At 42.3% G+C, this 24899-nt stretch overlaps 1 protein-coding gene across 1 annotated transcript in view; it reads right to left on the reverse strand.

The window, feature by feature from the left end:
- Window positions 1-6628: 6628 nt before the first annotated feature.
- The window catches only part of PEX7 (peroxisomal biogenesis factor 7), a 1199560-nt gene continuing 1181289 nt past the window's right edge, over window positions 6629-24899 (reverse strand). Inside the window, exon 10 of the mRNA XM_086927402.1 lies at window positions 6629-9659. Coding sequence (XP_086783528.1) covers window positions 9591-9659 — 69 coding nt within the window. The 3' untranslated portion in view covers window positions 6629-9590. The remainder of the gene's footprint in view (window positions 9660-24899) is intronic.

The raw sequence follows: 24899 nt of genomic DNA on the forward strand, positions 1-24899 counted from the left end.
GTGAATATATATATATATATATATATATATATATATATATATATATATTTTATATATTTATTTTGCCCTTTGTTATTAATTCTTAGGGGTTAGTACTTCACCCAGGGAGGAATGTGAGCTTGTTTATTGATCTGTAAAGGGAGGGTGCTCCTTGAAGTGACAGACTACCTGTGGGTAGTAGCAGAGGCATTTTGCGCTTTTGTGATTTCTTCCATCTAAAGTAGCAATCACAACATTTCGGCAGTTTCCAGGCAGCTGTCTGGGATGAGAGGTGGCCGTGGTTGGTGTCAAGGCTCCCCCAGCTTTAAAACAGAAAATCAACCCCGTGGCATGGATTTCACATTGATTCGCGTTATTAGGGGGGAAATATCTTAATCCTTAAGGTAAAATTATGTAATGCTTATTATAGTGCCATGTTCAAAAGGCATGAAATAAGTTACCTTTCCGATTTTTTTGTATACATAAGTCATGGCTTATGAGTCGTTAAGATACTAGTCCATGCTTAAATAAACCATTTAATTAATAATATCCAAACAATAATCAAAAGCGTGAGTGACTTATCGAAGATCTTTTTCTCAAACGGATTGAGAAGGAAGTATCTATGTTATGGTGTTGGCAGAAGAAGCAGTGGAGGTAAAATAATTGTAGAGTTGAGCAAGTCAGTAGCGTGTCATAGGTGGTTAAAAAAGGGAGCAACCATGGGTAAAACTTTAGTGTGGGGTTTATATATGTTTCACCAGTCCGTTAGCGAAGTTATATGTGCAGACTGTGACACAGTGGAAATTCAAATTTATCGTGTGGGATGCGAGGCGAGAGATATAAATTATGAATAAATTCATAAAAGGGTGCTCTATAGTCGAAAGGGTAATAATGGAGCAGCAGGATTTGAAAGTAAAATCAATGTGCGAAGAGTGTTGATGGACTAACTATAAACTTCAAATTAGATGAACTTTTATTAAAACGAGACCTACAGTAATTTAATGCATGCGTTTTGAAGACAGGGAAGGTATGTACATAAAGAAAGTGTGTGTAGTTACTGTCAGGAAGGGCGACGCGTCATGTTGAAGGTTGGGTGAACAACGCACGTTTGGAAATGCTGTGTTCATCAGCACTTACTGCGACTGGCACAGGTGCTGTTGTGAAGATGCGAACAGAAACAGGCCTTGTTTGTGTCCTAGCGCGGTTCCAGTCCTGCGGTCATCATTTATTACCACAAGCTGCCTCTCCCCGGTGGCGTGTGCTGTTTGTTACCTGGCTGAGTGTTCGCGGTCTGTCTTGGTGTGCTCTGTGCAGGGGAGGGGGAGTGTGCGCGGCATGCTCCGGGCAGCGGCTCGGCAGTTCCAGTCTGGGAGGCGAATGCGTCACTCTGCAGCTGCTGCTGTGCCAGGAAGTGCTCGGACTTCGCCGCTGCTGGCTCGCTCTGTGCTATAGACCGAAGCTCACCTGGCTGGATCTCTCTCGGCAGACATAGCGCGTGCCTAGGTGCCCCCCACCCCACGGACAGCCTCCTGCACAATCAACCAGGCCGCCGTCTTCTTTCTTCTCCCCTCGTGGCGGGGGGCGGGTATTCCCGGCCGGCCGCGCTGGGATTGGCCGGCCGGCCCCAGCACTTCCGGGTCGCCGCGGGCAGCGCGGCGGCCCGATTTTAGACAGGCAGGCGGAGACAAAAACGAGGTGGGCACTTAGCCGCTTCTCTTGCGAATGGGAGGGCTCCCTCCCATCACGGGAGCCCTGCAGAGTCAGCCGCCATCATCCTTCTTCCCCCTTGCGGCGGGGCGGACATTTCCAGCCGGCCACGCAGCACTTCCAAGTCACCGCGGGCAGCGCGGCGGCCCAATTTCAGGCAGGCAGGCGGGGACAGTGCGTGCACGCGTGCGCGCTTATAGATATATAATTGGATTTAAATGCAATTTTCTCAGCAAATACTGGACGGATTTACACCATTTAAAGAAGAGCGTAATCTGCGAACCAGTCTCTTCCATTTTACCAAATTTCAAATAATTCCGTTCAGCCGTTCGGGCTGTAGCCGAGTCTAAAGGTCCTATGGAAATTAACATGGGGAAAACACGTTTTGGGACCTCCCTTTTTTCTCAGCCCCCACTTGACGAATCCCCCCAAATTTTCAGGGAAGGAGCGGAGCGAGCCATCTTCTTTGAGAAATTTGCGAAGATTCATCAACCAGGGCCAAAGTTATTCCCAATAGAATGTTGGGGATTTCCTATGGTAGCCAATCCTAACTATATATACCTACTGGCTATCGCCAGTAGGTAATATATATATATATATATATATATATATATATATTACTCTCCAACTTGAAAAACGGCAGCGCCTCTGCCCGTTTTCCCAGGGCGCAAACAACAATGATCGTCCGGAGTCAGGCTTGTGAAATAGCTTCTTTTATTTTGCAATTAAAGTGCAGGGTGCAGAAATCATCAAACAGACGCGTTTCGGGCGCGGACGCCCTTGCTCACTGTCCCATATATCTCGGCTCGTATTGTCCCAGTCACTCTCCTGCACTCCAGCCGGACATGCAGAGAAACGGTAAATGGACCCCAAACGAACATACGCCACGACAGACCGAAACGTCGACCCCATCATATATTTCCAAAATATTTACTGTATTTAAGTAACTGTACCTTGTATCTTTAGATATGTTACTTTAATTATTTTGGAATAGATTTATACACTCATAATTTGTAGGATAATTTGTACATCCTCTCTCATGATGTTTTCCAGGATTCATTTCCTTTGATTGTACCCTCTCGAACTTTATTTATATAAAATCATTTCTATTTTTTAAGAAAAGATATCCCCGTGTTTTATTGTTTCTATATTCATTGAGTGTTCAGATTTTCTGAATTTGGACGTATGCATTGAATTTTCAAAGGCTCAGAATCTAATTGGACTGAACCACTAAGTCACTTTATGTATAGTACACTAAAAGTTATATTTCTCGAACAAAACCCATTGTAGACACTTTTACTTATCATTGGAGTGATAAAAGGCTTTTGTCTTTTTACAGCTTGGCGTGGATTACATTGTGCTAATTATATGCTTAAAGACTTTGCTGAATAAATAGCTGGTTTTGTAGGGTGTTCTATACAGGAGCTGCTCTCTACCTAAACTTGGGAACTACCCAGAGTTCTCTGCTCCTTTTTTTGCATAATTTATGCGGCACTCAATGCCTAAAAGGGTATTGTTTTGACTTATACTGGGTGCTCCCTTGTCTCTGGACGAAGCTAAACCTCTCAGAGGAACTATAATGATAGAAAAACAAGAAAGGTGTTGCTATTTTTCATTTCAGGTTGGCTTGGATGGTATTTTACCAATCCAAAGCTGTAATAATGTGCCTGGAGTGATAAAAGGCTTTTGTCATTTTAAAGCTCGGCGTGGATGACACTGTGCTAATCCTATGTTTAAAGTCTTTGCTGTAGGAATGGCTAATACTTTGTCACTTTCTATCTCTGCGTGGAAAGCACTGTGCTAATTCTATACTTACAAACTTTGAAAGAAAAGCAATCATTTGAAGAGAGCAAATTCAGAGTGTCACTGGTGTTGTAGAGTGCTCTATTCAGGAGCTGCTCTCCATCTAAACTTGTGAACTACCCAGCGTTATCTGCTCCTTTCTTGCATAATGTATAGCACACTCTGTGCCTGAAAGGGTATTGTTTTGATATATATATATATATATATATATGTATATATATTCACTGAAAAAAACATAGGTTTCACACCAGTTATAGTTAGGAATTAGCATTTAAAAAACCTATTAAATTCACTGAAAAAACCATAGGTTTCACACCAGTTATAGTTAGCTGGAAATTCTACTGACATAAAACCGTTGAAATTCCCACGTTATAGTTAGTTGGACTCCAGTAAAAACAAGAACATATCCAGTTCCTGGAAGGAGATACACAGATCTATGCCCGTTCGAGAAAAGTTTTATAAATTTTTAAGATATGCAGCCAAGTACCACAAAGATTTGAAAAACAGAGAAGATACCCCATATCGGGGAGCACATTATATGTGAAAGGGGATCATCCATTTTCCTGAATTGAAAAACTGAAGAAGTATTCCGAGTACTACAAATATACCAATTCGGATACTTTCCCATATAAATAAGGGAGAGGGTGCAAGTCACCACTTACTGAAGCGAGCAACCCCAAATACAGAAGTCCTGAAGAAGGTGCCACAGTATCTTTTGTTCTGCACCGAAACGCGTCGAAGCATTCTGTCACACAGAGAATCCAACTAGGGTCTAGTGAACAACCGATATACATGCACTATTGTTACTGTTGTTTACACCTGTATAAAAACTATAGGCCTTTGGATCTAGAGATCAGTAGTGGCAAAGACACCAATAGGCCACAGTAAATAGAGGGTTTTTTTTTACTAATAGGTCTCTGATAATTGTTTCCATGTGTAATCTATGATTTGATGAAATGGCATTTATGTATTTCTCTTTGTTTTTAATTTCAAGTTGAATTTGGCAACATATGCAATGAAATGTTATGATTAATTGTTTTATTTTACTCTTTTCAAAGAATAATTTCTTTGAAATTTTAATTGTGTTGTAAAGCGCTTAACTTTTTATGTACATGTTTTTTATTAAAAATAGACTGTGAACGTTCCAATTTTGTTGTGGAAATTAATATTTAATTTACATAGTGTATTGAACCAGTATTCCCTGTTTAAGTCTGAATGTTTACTTAGAGTGGTATGAAAGTATAGTGAGTGTGTACCCAGGGATTCCTTTTTGACTTACTGTCACTGTACCCTGTTCCCTGGAGATAGTGGGGTACCCTCTCTCTAGATACCTGTTTTATTCCTAACCTCTTTCCTGCTCATGACGAGCTCAGCTCGTCATGAGGCACAGTGGAGCTGTGCTTATGATGAGCTGACCTTGTCATGAACAATGGGGATCTAGATCCTTCAGCACAGGAGGGGAAAACCACTAGCAGCCAACTGGTTAATTAGTCCCCGGGTGGGCCAAATCCCGGGGGCAATTTTTTTCCATAATGGGGGGCTTGTAAGGCCCTCTGAGTCTCGGGGAACGCCAACCCCTGGGGTTTTATTTTGAAGTATGCGGGGGGCTTACGGCCTTCCCTCGTAGCCCCAGTCAACCACCTAGCAACAGTCGGGCTAGGCGTCCTACAACCTCACCGCCCGGCAATATAGCGATCCGTCCCTTCTACAACTGAGGGCTCTTCACCTCAGGGTCCCAGAGGGCAGTCAGCATCCGAACCAGCACATCGCCTCTGCAAGAAAGCTGTTTAACCAGGCCCACGTGGAAGATTACCATGCCCGGCTTCCCCCTAGATCCTCGGGAGGGCGCCGCTGTAGGGCGTAGCACAATTCTCTGATCCACTTTTAGGGGTGCCTCACCGGCTCCACATAGGCCTGTCCGGCCGATTAGCGTCCTCCAGGCGACCTCCCCTCTGCGCAATGGTAGTTAGCCACACATCTATTTTGTACTGGGATGGGTTAACAGGCTCCACCTTAAACACCTCAGATCAGCCCTTGCCTCACCGGCACGCCACCTTCCCTGGCTCCATACTGCTGCAGCCCGGGCACCAGAACCCCATGCTGAGCAGTTACTATATGTCCCTGTGTGTTTCACACAACTACTCAAGGTCTTTCTACTGGGCCCTTTTCACACTATAAAAGGGTGGTCTAGCATCACCTCGCCTCCATCTGGGGCCTCCAAGCTGCTTTATATTTTCAAACGGAGGGGCGAGCCGGCTGCAGCCACCCCCGAGGCACACACTCACAGCGCTGTATCTTCTGCCCCCAGGGTTAGCCCCCGTCACTTCTGATCTGCTCACCAGACTCATTGCGGCCATGGTTCCGCCCAGACCCAAAAGCCGGAAATCGATTTTCGGCCGCAACCGGGTCCGCGCACCGGACCGCGCCGCACCTTCGGGGGCGCCTCGGCGCGAGCTTTGTCGCTGCTCCCCGCTCGCCGGTAGTGCTCCGGCGGATCACAACAGCATGAAGTGACAAAATAGAGCGGATCCGGCGGCCGCAGGCTGCCGACTCGGGCCGTGGCTGCCACTTTCCACAGATGGGGCTATAGAGCCCTGGCCGCGCCAGCCGCCAACAACACCTCAGGGGGTCAGATCGTCCTCAGCAACATAGAGGAGGGGTCTAGATGTGATGCCTCCAGCTCTCTGCACTCGGATCCGGATGCCTAATCGTCGTAGAACAGCCACGGAAGGTCAGGAGCACACTCAGGCTGCAGCCATCTCAGTCGGCTGCAAGCCACGCCCCCAAGAGTATTCATTTTTAATGGACATAGACTACTATTCCTTAGTATTGTAATTCACCTATGATTCGGGTAAGTTCTTTCTGGGCTTAGTTGATATTGTTTTAGAACCCGTAGCTTGCAGCTCAAAGGAATTATGTGGGCTTTTGCTCCTTTATCCCATTCTGCCTGTTTTTTGTTAAGTGCTAGAGCCAAGTGTAATACCCACTTTGTGCCACATTGTTCTTCAAGGGAATGGGACCCTAATGATGGAAATGCTCACATTATAACTTTCTCCTCCACTGGAGCCTCAATTATAACTTGTGGGAGCCACTCCTCTCCCTCTAGTATTCAAAGGAGTCCAAAACATCATTGAGATTGATTGTTCAATATATATTCTTTAATTTGCATCTGAACTGTGTGTATCAAATCTGATTCATTTAGATGTCCATTAGACAGTTGCATGTAATCACCAGTTTCCTCCACGATCATGAGTGGGTTGAGTTTCTGATGGGCTATAGTTTATTTCTCCAGCACTGTCTAGTACAGCCAAAACCTATGTTCCGTTCCTCAATAGAACTATTTCTGTAAGGCATCTTGTTTCCTTGCTGAAGCTACTCTATTCTTCTGAAAATGTGGTTTTGAGGGCACTAGCCCTTGACTGTCTCATCTCCTCTGCTGGTAGGTTAGCCTCTTGTTAGGCCCTGGAGAAGAATGAGTATCTTTACTAGACTCTGGTGTCTTATCACCATGATCCTGTAAAAATAAGAATAGCGCTCATCAGAGGACTGATATTTCTCTGGAGCCTTTATTTCCCTTCTTTCAGATTATATCCTGCCTGCTCTTCACCTTTACTATAAAATGGTGGCTTCTTTTAAAAAGCATCCTGGAATTTCATTCTATCCCTGCAGGACCGCTGCAGCTCTGGCTTGCGTTCTTTCTGAAGATGTATATTTACAGCCCTTGTTTTTAATTGGGGCCTCTGTGGTATTACCCCTAAGGTACCTCTCCCCATTGAGACATACATTAGTTATATTATTAGATATATTATTTTTGCTAAATCCATCTGTTTTTGATCTAGTGGATTTGGAGTATATGTTTGGCAAATGGCCAACAGTGCTGCATCACATTTAACATTACCAAGAATTATCCCAACTACTGTGTCTAAATTACATAAATATCATCCATAAATCTACTGCAGTTGAATCTCCATGCTCCCCCTGAATCTATATTGTCTGTAAAACTGCAATTGAAGGTATGCCATGCGTAGTCACATTTGGGGCAGTAAACACACATTCCTGGAGCTGACATTGTTGCATATTCGGTACATACCCACAGGTAAAAACATGTTTAGTCTTCAATGTTTATCCTATGCAGGAGAATGAGGAAACACCACTTTTACCTAGTAGGCTTTTATTGCTAACAAAACCAGTATTTTGTCTGTTTGGTTGGACAACATCCCATTATTGCATTCATCATCTGTGGATTAATAGCTGCAGATTGTATCTGTTTAGGGATTTGTAAAGTCCCTACCATTTCAGTGCTTACTTTAATTGTCTAGATATATTTACAATCTCAGTAATCATCTCCCAAGTCTCTACTATAGAGAGGGGGTCTTGTTCTGGATGTGGGGTATATCTAGCTAGCATTTACAATTCTTCTGTGTACTATATGTAGTTATCTGGATGGCAGAATACTAGTTTCCTCTTTGCTACATCTATGTTATTTTTGCTAGGGCGACTAATGTCAAACTGTTAATAAAATAATGTGGTGATCTTGCACAATCTATTGGCTACTATTTCTATTCAAAGTATTAGTTTTCTAGGCCCTTAGCCTTTAATATAAAAACTCCACAGAGTTAGTGTGCTGATGTTTATCATACAACAAGGTCTGATTTGAACGTAACATGACATTGAACATGTCATCAGAAAAGCCCTATCACATATGCTAGGAAGTTTGGAAGGCACCTAATGACTAGCCAACAAAAACACCTCACAGGCGTTTTGTGAATACCGCTTCTTTTAAGCATCTAAGAAGAACATGGGGTGTTATTAACAGGATTCAATGCTGTGAGACAGAGAACATTTGAGCAAAACTTCTCAAATATTCTTGAAAATCCTTGACTTGCATGCATGAGGGAGTTTCTAAGGGACTATGCAACTAGCAAGAATTACTTTGAAAAGAATAAAAAAGACTTACTATAAATAACAATAACAAAAGTATATCTAGCAGATGAACTGAGTAGAAGTAAACTAAAACCTAAGTGTTAGACCGTAGATATTTTCAAAAACTATACTTCATGTTTTAGTATTTGTTCCCATTGATTAAATTAAATTATCCAAGAGAGTTCACAAAAATAAATACACATCCAAACTTTCAAGAGTACATTTGTATGAATGCAGAGCAAGAAATGTTAAGTACGTATGGTTAAAACAATGCATATTAGAGTACTTTACATATTGCAGCTAATGTATAAGCTACTGAACCAAATCTATTGAAAATGTATGTCACTGAGCAAATGAAGCACGTGTGAGATTAGAACCAGAATATGTGCATTATACCGTAAACTGGGTTTTGAAATATGACTTTTTAACGTGGATATATTTTGGAAATGTTTTCACGTTCAGTGATACTCTTGGTTATTAAATTTAGCTAATATGAAGTAAGAAAACATGTTTTTTGCAAATATATACTAAAAAGATAAATGCTTTGATTGTGATAAGTAAGACATTTTAAAAAGTGTGCAAACGTCCTACAACGTTTTGGGGAGTTTCCTTTAATTCATCCTCGTGAAGACAAGAATTAGGCACGAAAGACACTTTTTAGTATTATGACAAAGTATAAAGATGTTTCACAGCGAAACATATTACTAGCAATCACAAGAATTTCCAGGGGACTCCACTTGTCACCACTATCAAGATGACTGAGCACCAACGAAACCACTGAAAGAAAGGTCAACGGATGCAGCTCATTATGATCTATGGCATTTACTGCCAGTCACATGTATCGCTGAAATTACACCGCCCCAAAAAATTAATTTACAGCAACATTCCTTATTATCATATCAAGATAGTTTATTAAATGTCCACTGATTATAAATTGAGTAGTGAAACGGGTCGACACCTGTTAAGAGTCGTTATGGGGAATTCTGAAGGCATTACAGTGCAGTCAAATGAGAAAAAAATAAACTCGTGTCCATTCTTGCTACAGGAATGCATCAATATTCTGTATACATGAAACATGTATCTTAGGTGAGAAACATGAACACAGATACAATCGGTAACAAGTTATTTCAAAAGTATGAAGACTTGATACAAAATTTGAAAGATCAGTTTCCAGTCTTCTAAGGTCGCGCTGAAAGGCAGGATGGGGTATAAACTTTCACTGTTTCATCCCAGGCACAGTCTGCTACCTGTAAAGCAATGACAGTCAGTTAGAATGAAGTGTAAGTATTGTACAATGGTCAGTTCTTTTCAACCTAATTACTGTAACCAGTCAATGGAAATGATTGCTAGGCACAAGAATGTTCTCTTCAAATTGATTTCCACTTTAAAAGAAAAATATGTTTGCCATCGAGAACAAACAAAGGGGCTCCCAGTGTGAGACTAATGTTGGGTCCAATTGGCTAATCTAACTGACACGTAAAAACCTCTCCAATTTAGAGATCCTACAAAAAAAATTCATCATTAGGTAATAACTTTATTGAACCAATTGGCCACTATTACTATACAAAAAAAAGAGAGAAACAGCTGGCAACAATAAATGGCATATTCGTGAACGGCTCAGTTTTCGGTCCTACTAAGGGGAGGCTACTGCAAGACCCCAGGATTAAAAATAAAAGCTTCATTGTTAAATGTGAGAATGGAACATCAACCCATATAAAGAAAATCTTGGCATTTTGCAGAAATTATCTGGCCAATATGTCAAAGCCCAACAGCAGGGCAAGAGCCCATTACTGTTCTCCTAATACAGAACTGCAAACATTTGCAAATCCCTCATTTTAAATCAGGGACCGCTTTGTCTTGTCTGTTGAAGTCGGGTGGCAGGATCTCCATGCAAGAGTCTGGAACCATTCAGTTAAAGCATAAATTCTTTATTTCATACCAAGCCCTTAAGTTACAGCAACAGCAGGTAGTTCCCATCATTACGCCATTCTTCCTCCAACTGTCCCTATATCCTAGCCTCCACTCCACAAACCCAGTGGCAGCTCCTCCGCAATGGTGAAGAAACGTCGCATTATTATATGGCTCAGAGCCAACAAGTGAAAAATAAAATGATGTTCTCCCATTGTTTTCTTTTTCACCTGCCGGCTCTGAGACAGTGTATGCAGGGAGAGGCAGAGCAGGGGAATGGAGGGGGGAGGAGGAGTGCTATGTGCACTTCTAAGTGCTCATGTGTGTTTGACCGGTTGTCTCAGGCTGGCTAAATACACATGCGCACTTAGGTTTCTCCACTCCGGCTGCATTCAACAGCTGGGCTGGAGAAACTCCACAGACTCCCTATTTTGAGTAGGGTGTCCTATCTAAATTAGGTACACAAATTAATCCAACATAGTCACTGACCCAAAATCTTCTTTCAAAGATTTATTACATTCTTTGTAAACTACTTTTGACCACATACATTTCATATTTTTTGTACATAGATTACACCACATTTTTTGGAATCCATACTAATATAATAAAGAGAGAGCCCAAACCTTTGAGGCGGGTAATCTCAGGAACCACAGCACCAATCACAACACCCAATAAAGCGTTGGAAAGGGCAGTTGCAGCAGAAGGACATAGGCTATGCAGACGCCCACCATATACATTTAAAAGGTAAAAGAACTGTGCCAGCAAAGTAGTCCCTTGTGGGCATGTCTGCGTTGTGCTGTGGGCGTGTGCTGGGGGCGTGACAAACGCTGGGGACATGTGGTACGTTCCGCCCTTCATGCCATGTCTCATATTGTATGTTAATCCCACCCCGCTCCCTTTAAATACCCCTGCACCCCATAATCATACCCCACCCTTACTCCTTAAAATACCCCAACACCCTTAAACACTAACCCATCTTAACCCTATAAATATACCCTGTACCTCAAAACCCAAACCTATCCCTAAACCCTAAAAATACCCCTGTACCCTAAAACCCAAACCTAGCCCTGAACCCTATAAATACCCCTGTACCTCAAAACCCAAACCTACCCCTGAACCCTAAAAATACCCCTGTACCCCGAAACCCAAACCTAGCCCATAACCCTAAAATACCACTGTACCCCAAAACCCAAACCTACCCCAGAACCCTAAAATACCCCTGTACCCCAAAACCGAAACCTAGCCCTGAACCCTTAACATACCCCTGTACCCCAAAACCCAAACCTACCCCTGAACCCTAAAAATACCCCTGTACCCCAAAACCCAAACCTAGCCCTGAACCCTAAAAATAACCCTGTACCCCAAAACCCAAACCTACCCCTAAACCCTAAAATACCCCTGTACCCCAAAATCCAAACCTAGCCCTGAACTGTAAAAATACTCCTGTACCCCAAAACCCAAACCTACCCCTGAACCCTAACAATACCCCTATACCCCAAAACCCAAACCTAGCCCTGAACCCTAAAAATACCCCTGTACCCCAAAACCCATACCTATCCCTAAACCCTAAAACTACCCCTGTACCCCATAACCCAAAACTATATCTGAACCCTTAAAATACCCAAACACCCCAAAACATATACCTCAGTACCCCAAAACATATACCCCTATACCCATACTTACCTTATCCAAACATTTTTTTTAAAAACATGCTTTTACCATTCATGCATTTACAACGAATTTCGTTGTAAATGTATGTGTGGTAAAAGCATATGAAATATAATGCCATGCGTTATAATGGCATTGCGGAGTCATGGTACTTTCGTAATGAAAGTATGCGGAGTGATGGTATGCGGAAAGAAAGTTGCAGAATAATGGGTGTTTACATTGGTGGCACGGCGGCCCACATCTCCAGCAACATACTCATATTTTTTCACCACCCATTTGAAAAATGCACAGGTCTCTCTCATTGATGGCCAGCACCGACATACACTTTTAGACACACCTCCCGCCACAAGTTCTAAAATTACGAGCTGGGGAGCTACGTTCGAATCTCGGCATCAGCTCAACATCCTCTGATTCCAGGCAAATCGCGTTGTCTCCCTGTGCCTACCACAAATGAATGTGTTCTTCTGTAATGTAAATTGTGCTCATGCCATGTTGTCGAGTTCGCGCTATATAATATTGCAAGGAAAAATAAAGTAGGGAAACTCGAGTTCACACACTACTGAACGCACACTCTTAAGTGCATCAGCAGTGCACTGTGAATTGGAGCGTTTCACAAGCCTGTCACAGATAGGAAATGCTATCAAAACGAAATCCTACTAAACAATATACTGCTGGCCGGCAGCAATTCATAACCGGACAACGTCGGGACGGGCTGCTAGTTCTTTTATATAAAAAAAAATTATTCACATTGCATTTCCCCGGTCCAATCAGAAAAATTACATACGACAATAACTAACCCAGAAATTACATCAAGACAAGGAATATATTAAATCACGAAATACCACTTAGTATCCCAACCCTAAACTACTGCTTCTCATCCATGCCCAAACAAAACACTTCAGCCCCTAATGGCATATAAACAGCTCAGCCTTCCACAGAAAATTGTGAACAGCTTTCTTTTTCAGGGCCATTTGATGCTGGAGATGGGCATGGGCCTGAAACCCTACAACTTCAACAGCTCCATCAACCATCTTCCATGTAAGATATGATTATGTGTCTGACTCATCACGTAACACTACACATTCCAACATTAGCAACCATACCCAGACACCATGGGCACAAAATCAACACACATAGTAAACATCTCAAACCTCATCCCCAACACATTGGTCACCATGCACCTAGCAATAATGAACACATGCTCCACTTCAAGCACATCAGAGATCTCAGCACCCTAAACAACCTTGACGCACTCTGTATCACAGAAACCTGGCTGAACCTGGCTGACACCCACATCCTAGATGTCCTTGTACTCATGGGCCTAAGTATTCATTGCACAGACTGCACACACAATAGAGGAGGAGGCCTTGCAGTTGTCCTATGATACTCCAGGCCATGTTCCCCAAGCAAATCAACAAATTCTAAATCAATAATGCCCCTCACACGACATTTCCACCCTCCACAGGAATAAATACTACCTTCCACGTAATATACAGGACTCTAAAAAATACGAGAACTTCACAGAGGAAGTCTCTCACTTGCTCAACATCTTGTCTGTCCAATACAGACACACCACCCACCTTTGAGATTACAACATACAGAGCAACAAAAGCACAAAGTAAGTAAGAGACATCTTCATCAACAAACTCAACATAAAACAACTCATCGTCAAACCAACTCACATGAAAGACTATGCTAGGCCTCCTCTTAACTACCAGACGTACTATCCCTGCAAACCCCCTATAGCCTTAGAGAGAGCCAACCATCTCACCATCATATTGCCACATGCGCAGAAAATCACATTAAGTCCAACTAAAGTCATAACAAGAAATGGTAATCTCTTTCCAAAACTTCTCCCTTGACAAACTATATCATGCAGGATGCAGGCCTTGAAAATCTTGAAAACATTCTCAGACGTGTAGGTATATTGATTTAAATCTTCTACTCAACCAACCTAACTGTAAACCATTCAGCCTAACTTATACACACACACATATATATATATCATAATGGCATATTGTATCCCAAATTGGACAACGCAGCAAACTGATCCTGATTTAGAAGTTATACCAAAAATATTATGAATTAGCGATAATGCAGTTTTTGCTCTGAAAGGGAGACTGCTGGAAATGGGGTTTCTAGTTAGCTAATGTATGCACCTAAGCCAGGCAGCACCCACCACTCTAGTCAGGGTATGAGAGTTACACACTCAAGGTAACCCCTGCCCACCCCCTTGGTATCTTTGCAGAACAGTCAGGCTTATCCTGGAGGCAATCTGTAGAGCATTTTCGCAACACACACAAACATCCCACCAGTGACACACTAGGTACACCACAAAAGGGAATCCACACCAGGTTATAGAAAAATATCACTTGTATTATATATCATCCATTGCCTGACCCCAAGATGGCTACCACAGTTTTCCCTACCACCGGACTCCGACCAGACCTGGAACACATCCCCCATCTGCCTGAAGGGCAGTCCTAGCTCCTTCTCTGGTTTGTTTTTACTCCCTCTCCCCACTTACTTCTTTTACCTCGATCCTCTAGTGGGGACATGCTTCTCCACTGCTTGACTCTGTTACTGTAGCCTATGTATCTATTCAAAATGGTTGTTTCCGAACACTGAGACCTGAGCAACATGGCTGATGCCCGGTGGAGTTGCTAGACAGCTAATGAGGAGATTGGCCCTGGTTTCTCCCTCGACCATCACTTACCCAGCCGGACATTGGTCACAGTTCTTCCTCGTCTCCCTGCCATCGCTCCTTCCTCCCCTCCTTTCCTACAAATTCTCTCAACCTTGTTGTTTGTTAACTGTGCCTTATTACGCTATTGTAGCAGGTGCAGCTTGTAACGCAATGTTCCTCTGGTATAGCGCTCCGATACCTCCGGGTCTAGCCAGCGCTATATAAAACTTTTTTAGTTGTACCTTGTAATGCAATGATCTTTTGGTTAAGTGCTCTGATACCTCCTGGTCTAGCCAGCGCTTTCTAAACTTCTCAAATCAAATAAACTCAAAACTGGTTTTCCTGAATACTGAGACCTGAGCAACATGGCTGATGCCCGGTGGAGCTGCTAGACAGCTAATGAGGAGATTGGCCCTGGTTTCCCCCTTGACCGTCACCTACCCAGCCGGACATTGGGCACAGTTCCTCCTCGTCTCCCCGCTATTACTCCTTCCTCCCCCCCTCATACGAATTCTTACAACATTGTTTATGTGTACTGTACCTTACCATGCTCTTGTAACTGATGTAACTTTAAACGTAATGATCCTAAATGTAAAGCGCTCTGATACCCTCTTGGGTCAAGTTTGCGCTATATAAAACTTTATAAATAAATAAATCAATCAACACACTAGACCACAATCACATAATCACAGCAGTTTGCCAATTGGCAATTGTCAAAATCATAACAATGGAAATATCACAGTAAATACTGATGGGTCGCAGATGTCATCAACAATTTCACATAACCCTTGCTACACAGATCGTGCGAAAATAACACAGATTATCTTGAGCTCCAAATCGGAGTAAAATGGTATTTACCCCAGTCATCACTTGAGTGTAGGGTAGGCAGGGGCAATATCACGAATAATAGTGGCATGGGGCTCCTTCCTTGAAGGTGCCCCGAGCACGGCTCTCCTGCGCTCCCCTGTTCCAGTGGTTCTCAGGGCAGCTGGCCTGTGTTCTGCGGTGAGCGTGGCAGTGGCCGGCACAAGGAGCCAAGCGGGACCTTCATTGAGTATTCCTTCCCACTCGGCTGACTGGGGCTATAACTACAAAGGGCACGTGACGGCCTGGCTAGGTAGGCAGGCCCCTACCTCAGTCCTCGTTCGGTCCCCGGTGGGATCAACAGCCAACCGAGCCCGTGAGGCTCCGTTGTCCGATGGGTGGTGCTGGGCACTCGGGCTTGGTGGTGCAACAGTGGAGGCTTTCTCCCCTTACTGACGCTGTGGAAACCATGGTGGCTTCTTGAGGTGTTGCCAGGTACCAAAGGAGGCTGCGCTGTTGGTTGCCAGGCAACGCTTGGTGGTTCCTCTGAGGTCGCCCAGCTGAGGAGCGGCAACACTCTGGTTCTTGAGGTCTGCCCTAGCTCGGAGACCTCACAGCACAGCGCGGCAGTCGACGCCTCAGTTGCTGCATGCCGTAGTTGAAGGGAGCGCAAGGAGATTTCCAGTAAGGAAAGCACAAGGGAGCTTTCCACTAAATAAGCGCAGATAAGATTTCAAGCAAAGAAAAAGCACGAGGAAGTTTCCAATCCAGAAAGCGCAAGGAAGCCTTCCAGTGAATATAGACCAGGGAGGCTTTGCAGTAAAGTAGAAGCTCACTGAAGCCTTTGATTTCCCTAGGTGTTCCAAAACAGGCGTCCAGCACACACAAGCCATTGGAGATTCTTCACAAGCAGGATACCACAGCAGGGCAAAAAGACTCAGTCCTTTTCCTCCACCACAGACAGACACAGGAACTGCAGGCCAACCAAACCCTCACAGAGAAAAGGTGGTGCTACTCACACAGCTCTTCCGCTTTTCTCCTTGGCAGGGTCCTCTTTTTTCCAGACGCTATCTAAAGTCCTGGGATTTAAGGTATCATACTTATATCCCATTTTCTCATTGTTCTCTTTGATGCATTTCCGACCTCCCTGGTGCAGCATGACCACAGGGGGTGGAGACAGCATAGTGCAAAGGAGACACATCCTATTCAGGTGCTAGCGAAACTCCTCCAACCACTCTAAATGCAGACCAGGTCTATTCAGCCAAGCGATGAGTCACTCAGGCAAGGCAAGACACAGCTCAACCCCCCTTGTGACTGTCTAGAGTGAATGACATCCCCAGCTCCTGTTACTCCAAAACTAGACGGTGAATACACAACAGGCAGAGGCACACAGAATGGTATAGCAAGAAAATACCTACTTTCTAAAAGTGGCCTTTTCAAACACACAACTTAAAAACCACCTTTACTAAAAGGTGTGTTGTTAAATTCTGAGTTCAGAGAACCAAAACTCAATTTGTCTATATTGTCCCAATGGCAAGTTACACTTGTAAAATGTTACAAGGTAGCTCCCATGTCAACCCATAGGACAGACAGCCTTTCAACAGTGAAAAACGAAATACACAGTAGTTCACTATCAAGACATGTAAAACACACCAGCACATGTTCTATCTTTCACATACACTGCACCTTGCCCATGGGCGGTACCTTGGGCCTACCTTCGGGGTGCCTAACATGTAAGAAAAGGGAAGGATCGGACCTGGCAAGTGGGTGCTTGCCAGGTCAACATGGCAGTTTAAATCTGCACGCATAGACACTAGAGTGGCAGTTCTGAGACACATTTACAGGGCTACTCATGTGGGTGGCACAACCCGTGCTGCAGGCCCTCTAGTAGCATATGATTTACAGGCCGTACACACACTGTGCACGTTACGAGGGACTTACCAGTAAATCAAATATGCCAATCACTGATAACCAATGATAATAAAAATGTACACAGAGAGAATATGCATTTCTCACTTTGCTAACAATTGGTTCAGAGTTTTCCTTTAAATTAATTTTATTAATGCAACCTCTAAGACAGCCCAACCCATCCTGAAGCAAGTCCAGGAATATTTTCCTTCACTCTAACTGCCGGGACTTCAGTAGGATCTACGTGTATTATTCGGTTCTTCTGATGAAACCAACCTATCAAGAAGCCTACCATTACTGAGAGATACATTTTTCCTGTAGCATCAATGCCTTTTAAATTAATGCAGGCTGCAAAATAAACTAGAAAGTTGGTTGATGGGTTCGCCACAATAACCTTTGGGAGAATATAAGGCTTATGTAATGTTACTTTGCAACCTCGATTCCTTTTCAAAAAGATCCTAAGTTATTATTCAAATCTTAGCTCCAGAATCAAATAACTTTCCAATTGGCACATCTTCAATTTGAACTTTGTCCACTGAGCAGTTCATATCATTATCTATAATCTGTAAAACTATCTCACTACAATCTAGTCCTTCTTCATAACTAACCTCTCTGAACTTCTTTTTTCTGACTGCAGCTTCCACATCAATTGGCTTAATTCCTTTCCTTCCACAAGACTTACAAACAGCCTTCCACTTCACACAATCTTTGTTGTTTGCCATGTGACCATATTTCCACACCTAAAACTACCTTGATTTTTTTAGAATATATTTGTTCTGATAGGTCTTTTTTTTAGAATATTTTGATTCTGCTGAATGTATCTTATAACAATCTGTGTTAAAAAAAATTGGTTATGATCTCTTTTTTATTATTCTATACAGGCTTGGCTATATGCACAAAACTTGACAGTAATTACTGCCTCCATCAATGAAGTGATTTCTTTTTGCTAAAAACTCACCTTTCCTCTCTCTCCTACAGTGCAGTATAAATTGAGCCCTCACAAGTTCATCATTATTCGTACCAAAGTTTCAGGTTAAAGCAAGTTTCCGCAACACAGGTATATATTCTTCTACTGTTTCCCCAGACTTTTGCATGCGTTTGCCAAAGTGATATCCATTTAGTATAGTAGAAACCAATGGAAGAAAATGCAAATCAGGTTTTTTTAAACAGATTTCATACTCATTCAACTCATGTGCATCCTCAGTTGATACATTCAGTAAATGCTCATAAACCTCCTGCCCCTCTGGTCTAAAACAATGCATCTATAATGATGTTTTACGGTCATCAGCCAAGGAAGGTCCACAAATCCTGGCATCATGCGAAAATTCCTTCTTCCATTCTCCTCAGAGTAAAATAGTTTCCCTTGCATTTGATGAATAACGGAAGAGGACTAACTTTATGCATTTTTGTTTTTTTAAAGTAAAAATAAGCAAAGAAGTGTTTAACCCACTGGCATCCAATGTGTTACCTGAGGATCCAACAGACCTGAAATGAACTGCAAATTAAATACAAACAATAGAACAGTCTTCGTTATGTTATGTTATGTTAAATTATTTTATTGAGCGCGCTAACACCATTAGGTTTCTCGTAGTCATGAACTTATGATGTGCAGTCATGTAGCATCTGAAAAGGATGACTATATTAATAATTCATTTGGAAGTGAGAATAAGACTGAAGAAAAAAGATTCAAAAATAGCAATGAAGGCAAATATTGGTGGTTACACCTGCATTCCTCTTTAAAATGGAGCAAGACAATTGTCCTAACACTAGCTCCAAGAATGAATATGTTGATAATTGCGCTCCTGACACTAAAAAAAATCGAATTAAACGTCATTTAAGTGGTGGGAAGTAACAAGAACTCAATAAGAACTAAAACGCTGGTAAATTGTCGTGGATTTCAACTTGAGCTGTCCGCAGCCGCACTATGACATAAATGCCGCACCAATGGGGCCAAATCAAGATGGCTGAAACTGCGAATGACGTGAAGATGCCAGGACAACGTCAGGGCGTTTGCGAGGAACCATGGGCACTAAGTTTATCAACAAACGCAAGAGTACACATGCGAAGACATTTTACCATCGCAGGTCATGTGAAGTGTCACCAGTGATTGTGCTTGCATCAATGGAGAGAGCTCCAAACTTTTCAGTTCAATAAGGCGTAACACAGCAAAAATAGAAGGAGAATTACAGTTTTGTACAATCAATATCCTATTGAGACATATTGAGGGTTGAAGCGAAGATGTCTCAACGCTATGCACTCAGAGATGAAACTTCAGATTTAGTACACAACTTGACCATAGAAAATCTCACATTTTAGCGCGTCTGGGTAATCTTACTTCTGAAGAAGCAGTGTTCGCTGTAGATGAAGATAAGCTGTGTACATGAAGTGAAGTCCAGGGCCACAGTTAGTTGGTGATGTTGCGGTGACACAAAGGTCAGTCGCCAGTGTAATAAAGGTGACGCAATGAGATGGAAGTTTAAAGGTGTGTATTGAGTCCACTGTAATACAGCTTAGCCACCACTAGTATAGTGCTTGCCCTTTGCAAACTGCAGAAAAACGTTCTACATGGAGTATTAGGGAACAGCAATATCAACATTCCAAGATGGAAGACACCACAATTATACCAAAAGGCCCCTTTTTGTACTCCTTTTTTTAATGAGCAAACTATTACAAAAATTCCTGACCGTTCATCAATATTGTCCCAGACTCATCTTGAGCAGCAGTCAGTGAGCAAGGATCATACAAGTAAAGCACACCAATAAATGGTCTACCAGTGTTTGACAGATTACTAAAATACAAATACAGTAAAAACAATTTACTGGAATTATCTAGCCCCACTACCTTTCTATATACACCATCCTGTAACTTTAACTCTTTACACTCATTCACTCCATTGAGGCCTCTTCACCCCCTGTTGCTCTGTATGACCACTTCACACAGACAGAGTAGGTTGAGGGAGGCTGCGAGCAAAGGCCTATTGGGCAACCCCGTAGACCATATGGAGTAGGGGGGCACGCCCCCTACTCCTATTGGAGCCCCCTCGGCCTCAGCTTGTGTTTGTGTTGCTGTCTGCTTGACTGTATCTTTTTAATGTTCTCTGTGCATCACGCTGGTGCAGCACTGCTCCAAATGTCAAAGGTAAAAAAAACACAAACTTGGAGAGTGGAAAGAGGCCCCTTCAGCAGGTGGGCAGGATCTCCTTGTATGCAATATGGGCGTAACTATCAATACTGCAGCAGGTGCAGTGACACTGGAATTGTGAGGGAGCCCACTGCTCCCTCATTTATTGCTCTTTTACTACCCAACTAGGGCATAAATGTGCCTATTTTCGATGCTTGTATTATGTGCCCCAGCACCCCTGCTATGTCACTGTTTACGTAGCAGATAAAGTCTTTCCCTGAAGGTACGTGAAAGGTATTTAACTAGGTCCCGCCCTGGTTTTATGAACAGTCATGTGGGTTTTGAGGCACATAAGAAATAAGGTGGTTACTGAGGGGATCCAATTCGGTTAAACAAGCAAAAGCTATTTTATAAGGGAACAAGACCAGGTCTGCTTAGCAAAGCCTTCTGAGGAAACAATGGGGCTGGATATGCTCGTTCAGCGGGGTCAATAGCCTTTTCGGTAGGAGGCCCCTTCGAGGTGGTCCACAATCCCCACCTGCACAGAGAGGTACCAGCAGAAATAATTTCACATTCAGTGCTGTCATATGTTCCAATGTTCCCCATCTCCAGCAGAAAGAGGTGGTGGTGGTGGTTGGTCGTGGGTAGGTGTGGGTGTCACGGGCAAGATCCGGTGAGGGCTTCTGCAGATGCCAGGGAAGGAAGGACCTACAACATGATGCCCTTGAGCTTTTTTTCTCAGATCATAATAGATATTGCAAACTGTGAGTTCTCTTACCTCTGTTAAATGCTATCTCTGGGTAATAAAAGCTACTAAACAAAGTTCCCCCTGCATAGTTCTATCTCACTATATGATGTGCATTGAAAAGACCAGTAACAAGCTATGACCTTCAAAATGAATTTAATAAATCTATGATGATGATGATGATGGATTTTATAAAGCGCAGGAATCGCCCCCGAAGGGGTTTCTCGTGCTGGAGCAGATCAGAGCAATCAGTTACAGAAATGTTCTGTCTTTACGAGTTTACCAAAGTGGAGGAGGTAGAGAATTCCAATACTACTTCGGAGCAAGATAAGCAAAAGTTTTGCCCCCAGCTCAAAGTTTTCTGTAGCGGGGGACAACGAGCAGGCCTTTTCCCCCTGAACGAAGAGATCTGCCCGGTAGATAGAGCTTACGTTTTTCCACCAGGTAGCTTGGACCTCCGCAATGAAGTGCTTTGTGCACTAGACAGCAGATTTTGAACTTGATTCTCTGGCGGATGGGAAGCCAGTGAAGATGCCTCAGCAATGGCCTGGGTGAGGTTCAGGGGTGCATATTAAGAGCCAGGGGAGTCGCATAAACACACACATCATTTCCAAGTGGACCTATGTTATAAGTAACATTCATTTGGCAAAATCGCTCTACATTATGGGACATATCGTTTTGTCTTTACTTTTAGAAGCATGGGATTAGGAAACAGTTTACAGACGTATTTTGGATAAAAAGCTAGGAGTGACAGAAAGTGTCACACATAGCATAGGGCCAATTGGTGGCTCTGCACCTCTATCCCCTTCCAGCTGCTCATGCTCCACTTTCTGTGAGGTAGGCCAATATGTCTGCTGCCCATCCACTTCCTTTTTGAGAGCAAGGCCTTGTTAGCTGATTCCAATTCTAAATACTGGTGAGAGAGGCTTGCACCGCTGCTTGCTTTCTGTGCTGTATTTTGTGTAGCGCCAGCCCAGGCTGTCTGCAGCTGTGTTGAAAAGGAGGCATTGACTGTTATACCTATTCTTTTGTAAGGGAAGCTAGTTCCCCGTGCTGTGCATGGTTTGTGTGGCAGTAGTTATCACCGCGCTATCCATGCAGTGTTTATTTCTGTGTGCGGGAAACCTGCACTATTGCTGCCTACAGTGTTTCGGTTCTGTTAGGGAAGGAAGCAGGCACAGGCGCTTCCCACGATGTGCTTGTTTCATGCCATGGAAGCTGCTCTATTTGCTGGTTGTTATATTTCTGTTGTATTATACATGTATTTTAGTCCTTAAGTGTATTTAAATATGGTTAAGTATGCATCTTTCATATTGTTTTGTAACCTAGCAACATAGAATCTTGGTCTCTTAGAAGCCTCAGTCTTCAGTTATTGAGTGGAGGCTGAGCAAGAGAGACACCTGTTGGATCTTAGTGTTGTTCTTTTTATAGAATAAAACATCTTTCAACTTTACTTTGGACATCTTGGATTTCTTTCTACTGGATGCAACTTAAATTTGGCGATGAGGTGCAGAAGACAACACTTCACGGACTCACTATTTTCTTCATACTTGAAACTTTCATGATCCTACAGAACTTTGTAAAATCTTGCCCTGATTTTTCATCTGAAAAACGGTATGTGAGACTGTAAATTCAACTTTACCTTCCCTGAAGATATTTTGCTGTGATTTAGCAAGCTAATTACCGTTATTCAAGTGCCTCCAACTGTCATCCTAGTTCACACTTCATTAAATTGCTGGACCTCTTTTGCTCTCAATCTTACCTAAATTGAGCGAAACTTTTGGCACTGACTTTATGATTAATCTAGTACTTTTATTTTCAACTTTACCTTCGCTGAAGATCTTTGCTGTGATTTTGCAAGTTATTAACCGGTGTCATTCAAGTATCTCCAACTGTCACCCTACTTGATACTGATCAGCCGGATCTATCTTGCTGATATACCTGCATAGATCGAGCGATGTTACTCATTTTTTCAGAATTTCTGCTTCAATTTTAATCCACTCTTCAAGTTTTGCAGTATCTTTTAACTTACCACCACTATCATTCACTGAAATTGTGTATGGTGTACGTTTAAAATCACCTTTGGTCTTATAAAAAGCTTATTTGTGGAGAAATTGTTAAGCCTGCAAGAAATATCGTTTTACATGAACATCGTTTTGAAATATGACCAAACCTTCAAGTTTGCTTTGCTAACAACATTTTTCAAGTTTGCTTCTGGTCTTTTGAAAGTAGCGCATTTTTTAAAACTCACCGCGAGCTAGCATTCTTCAGATTTCTTCGAAGAGAGAATCACCGCGAGTCGTCATTCTTCAAAACTTTTTGCGTGCTGCTGGGACGAAGACAGAATCCTCATTATTCTTTTAGAACGCGATTCTTGATAGTCCCGGAGTGCGGACTCATCAAAGGGGGCTCCAGTAGATTCATGACGCTTTACGTCACAACGTCACAACGTAATGCGTGTCAGCCATTTTGAGATGCTTTTGATATAACTTGCATCGGACTTTGTGAATTCAAGTACGGAATTGTATTCATCGCGTGTTCAATTAGTGACACGCACACTTGAACAATAGAATTTTCTTCAAATTCTTCGTACTATAAATCGCATCTCTATTAAGTGTAAGAAGCGCTGTGACGTGCACACCGATTTTTACTCATTTTAATAGCTTACTTTGCAGTGTCCACATCTCAGGTTGAATTTGTGCATACACCTTTATGGTTTACTTTACACTTTACACTTTTATAGTAAGTATTTTGAAGGCAATGTTCCACATATTTTTAGTGTAACTTTGAAATGTTATGTTTATCCTTTATTGATGATTTGACTAATTGATGATTCTACTCACTTTGTACTATGTGTATTCAACTTGCTTATTTGTCTTTAAATAATCAATAATTTCTGTGTGTATATATATATATATATATATATATATATATATATATATATATATATATATATATATAGATATATATATAGATATATATACATTTTTATATGCATATATATTTACCTTGGCTTTAGGTTATCCCAGTTTTCGGCTTATATTTTAATTTTTACAGTTCACTAACTATGACTGTTCAAACGGCAGTACTTCCTTCTCCTTTTCTTCCTGAACCTGGCACACCCAAAATCAAATGGCCTCAATAGTATACATCATTCAATAGCTACATTATTGCTATTGATGGTGTAAAATGTTCTCCTATAAGGAAAAATGCAATGTTGTATAATTGTCTTGGCAATGAAGGTCAAAGAATATTTGATCATCAACCCCCTATTGTTCGTCCTCCTTCGGACGATTGGAATGAATTTACTGAAGCTGTTATGAGTCTTGAAAAACATTTTAAAGATGAGCCAAGTATAATTGTGGAGAGGCACACATTTTACACACGTAAACAACGTGAACATGAGTCTGTTGATAATTTTCTTGCTGAGTTAAGGGTGCTTGCCTCCTCTTGCGAATTTGAGGGTCCTATTGAACAATATCTGAGGGATCAAATTGTTGTGAATTGTTTCAGCAACAAAGTTCAGGAGAGGATTTTGTGTTGCAGAAATCCTTCACTCATTGAAACCTTAGAAATTGCCAGAGGTATTGAAAGATCTGTAGCTGCCTCTAAAGAATTAGGCAATGTAAAAAACACTGCCACTGAATC

Source organism: Lissotriton vulgaris, chromosome 6 (genome assembly GCF_964263255.1).
Source record: "Lissotriton vulgaris chromosome 6, aLisVul1.2, whole genome shotgun sequence".
In the NCBI taxonomy this organism is placed as follows: domain Eukaryota; kingdom Metazoa; phylum Chordata; class Amphibia; order Caudata; family Salamandridae; genus Lissotriton; species Lissotriton vulgaris.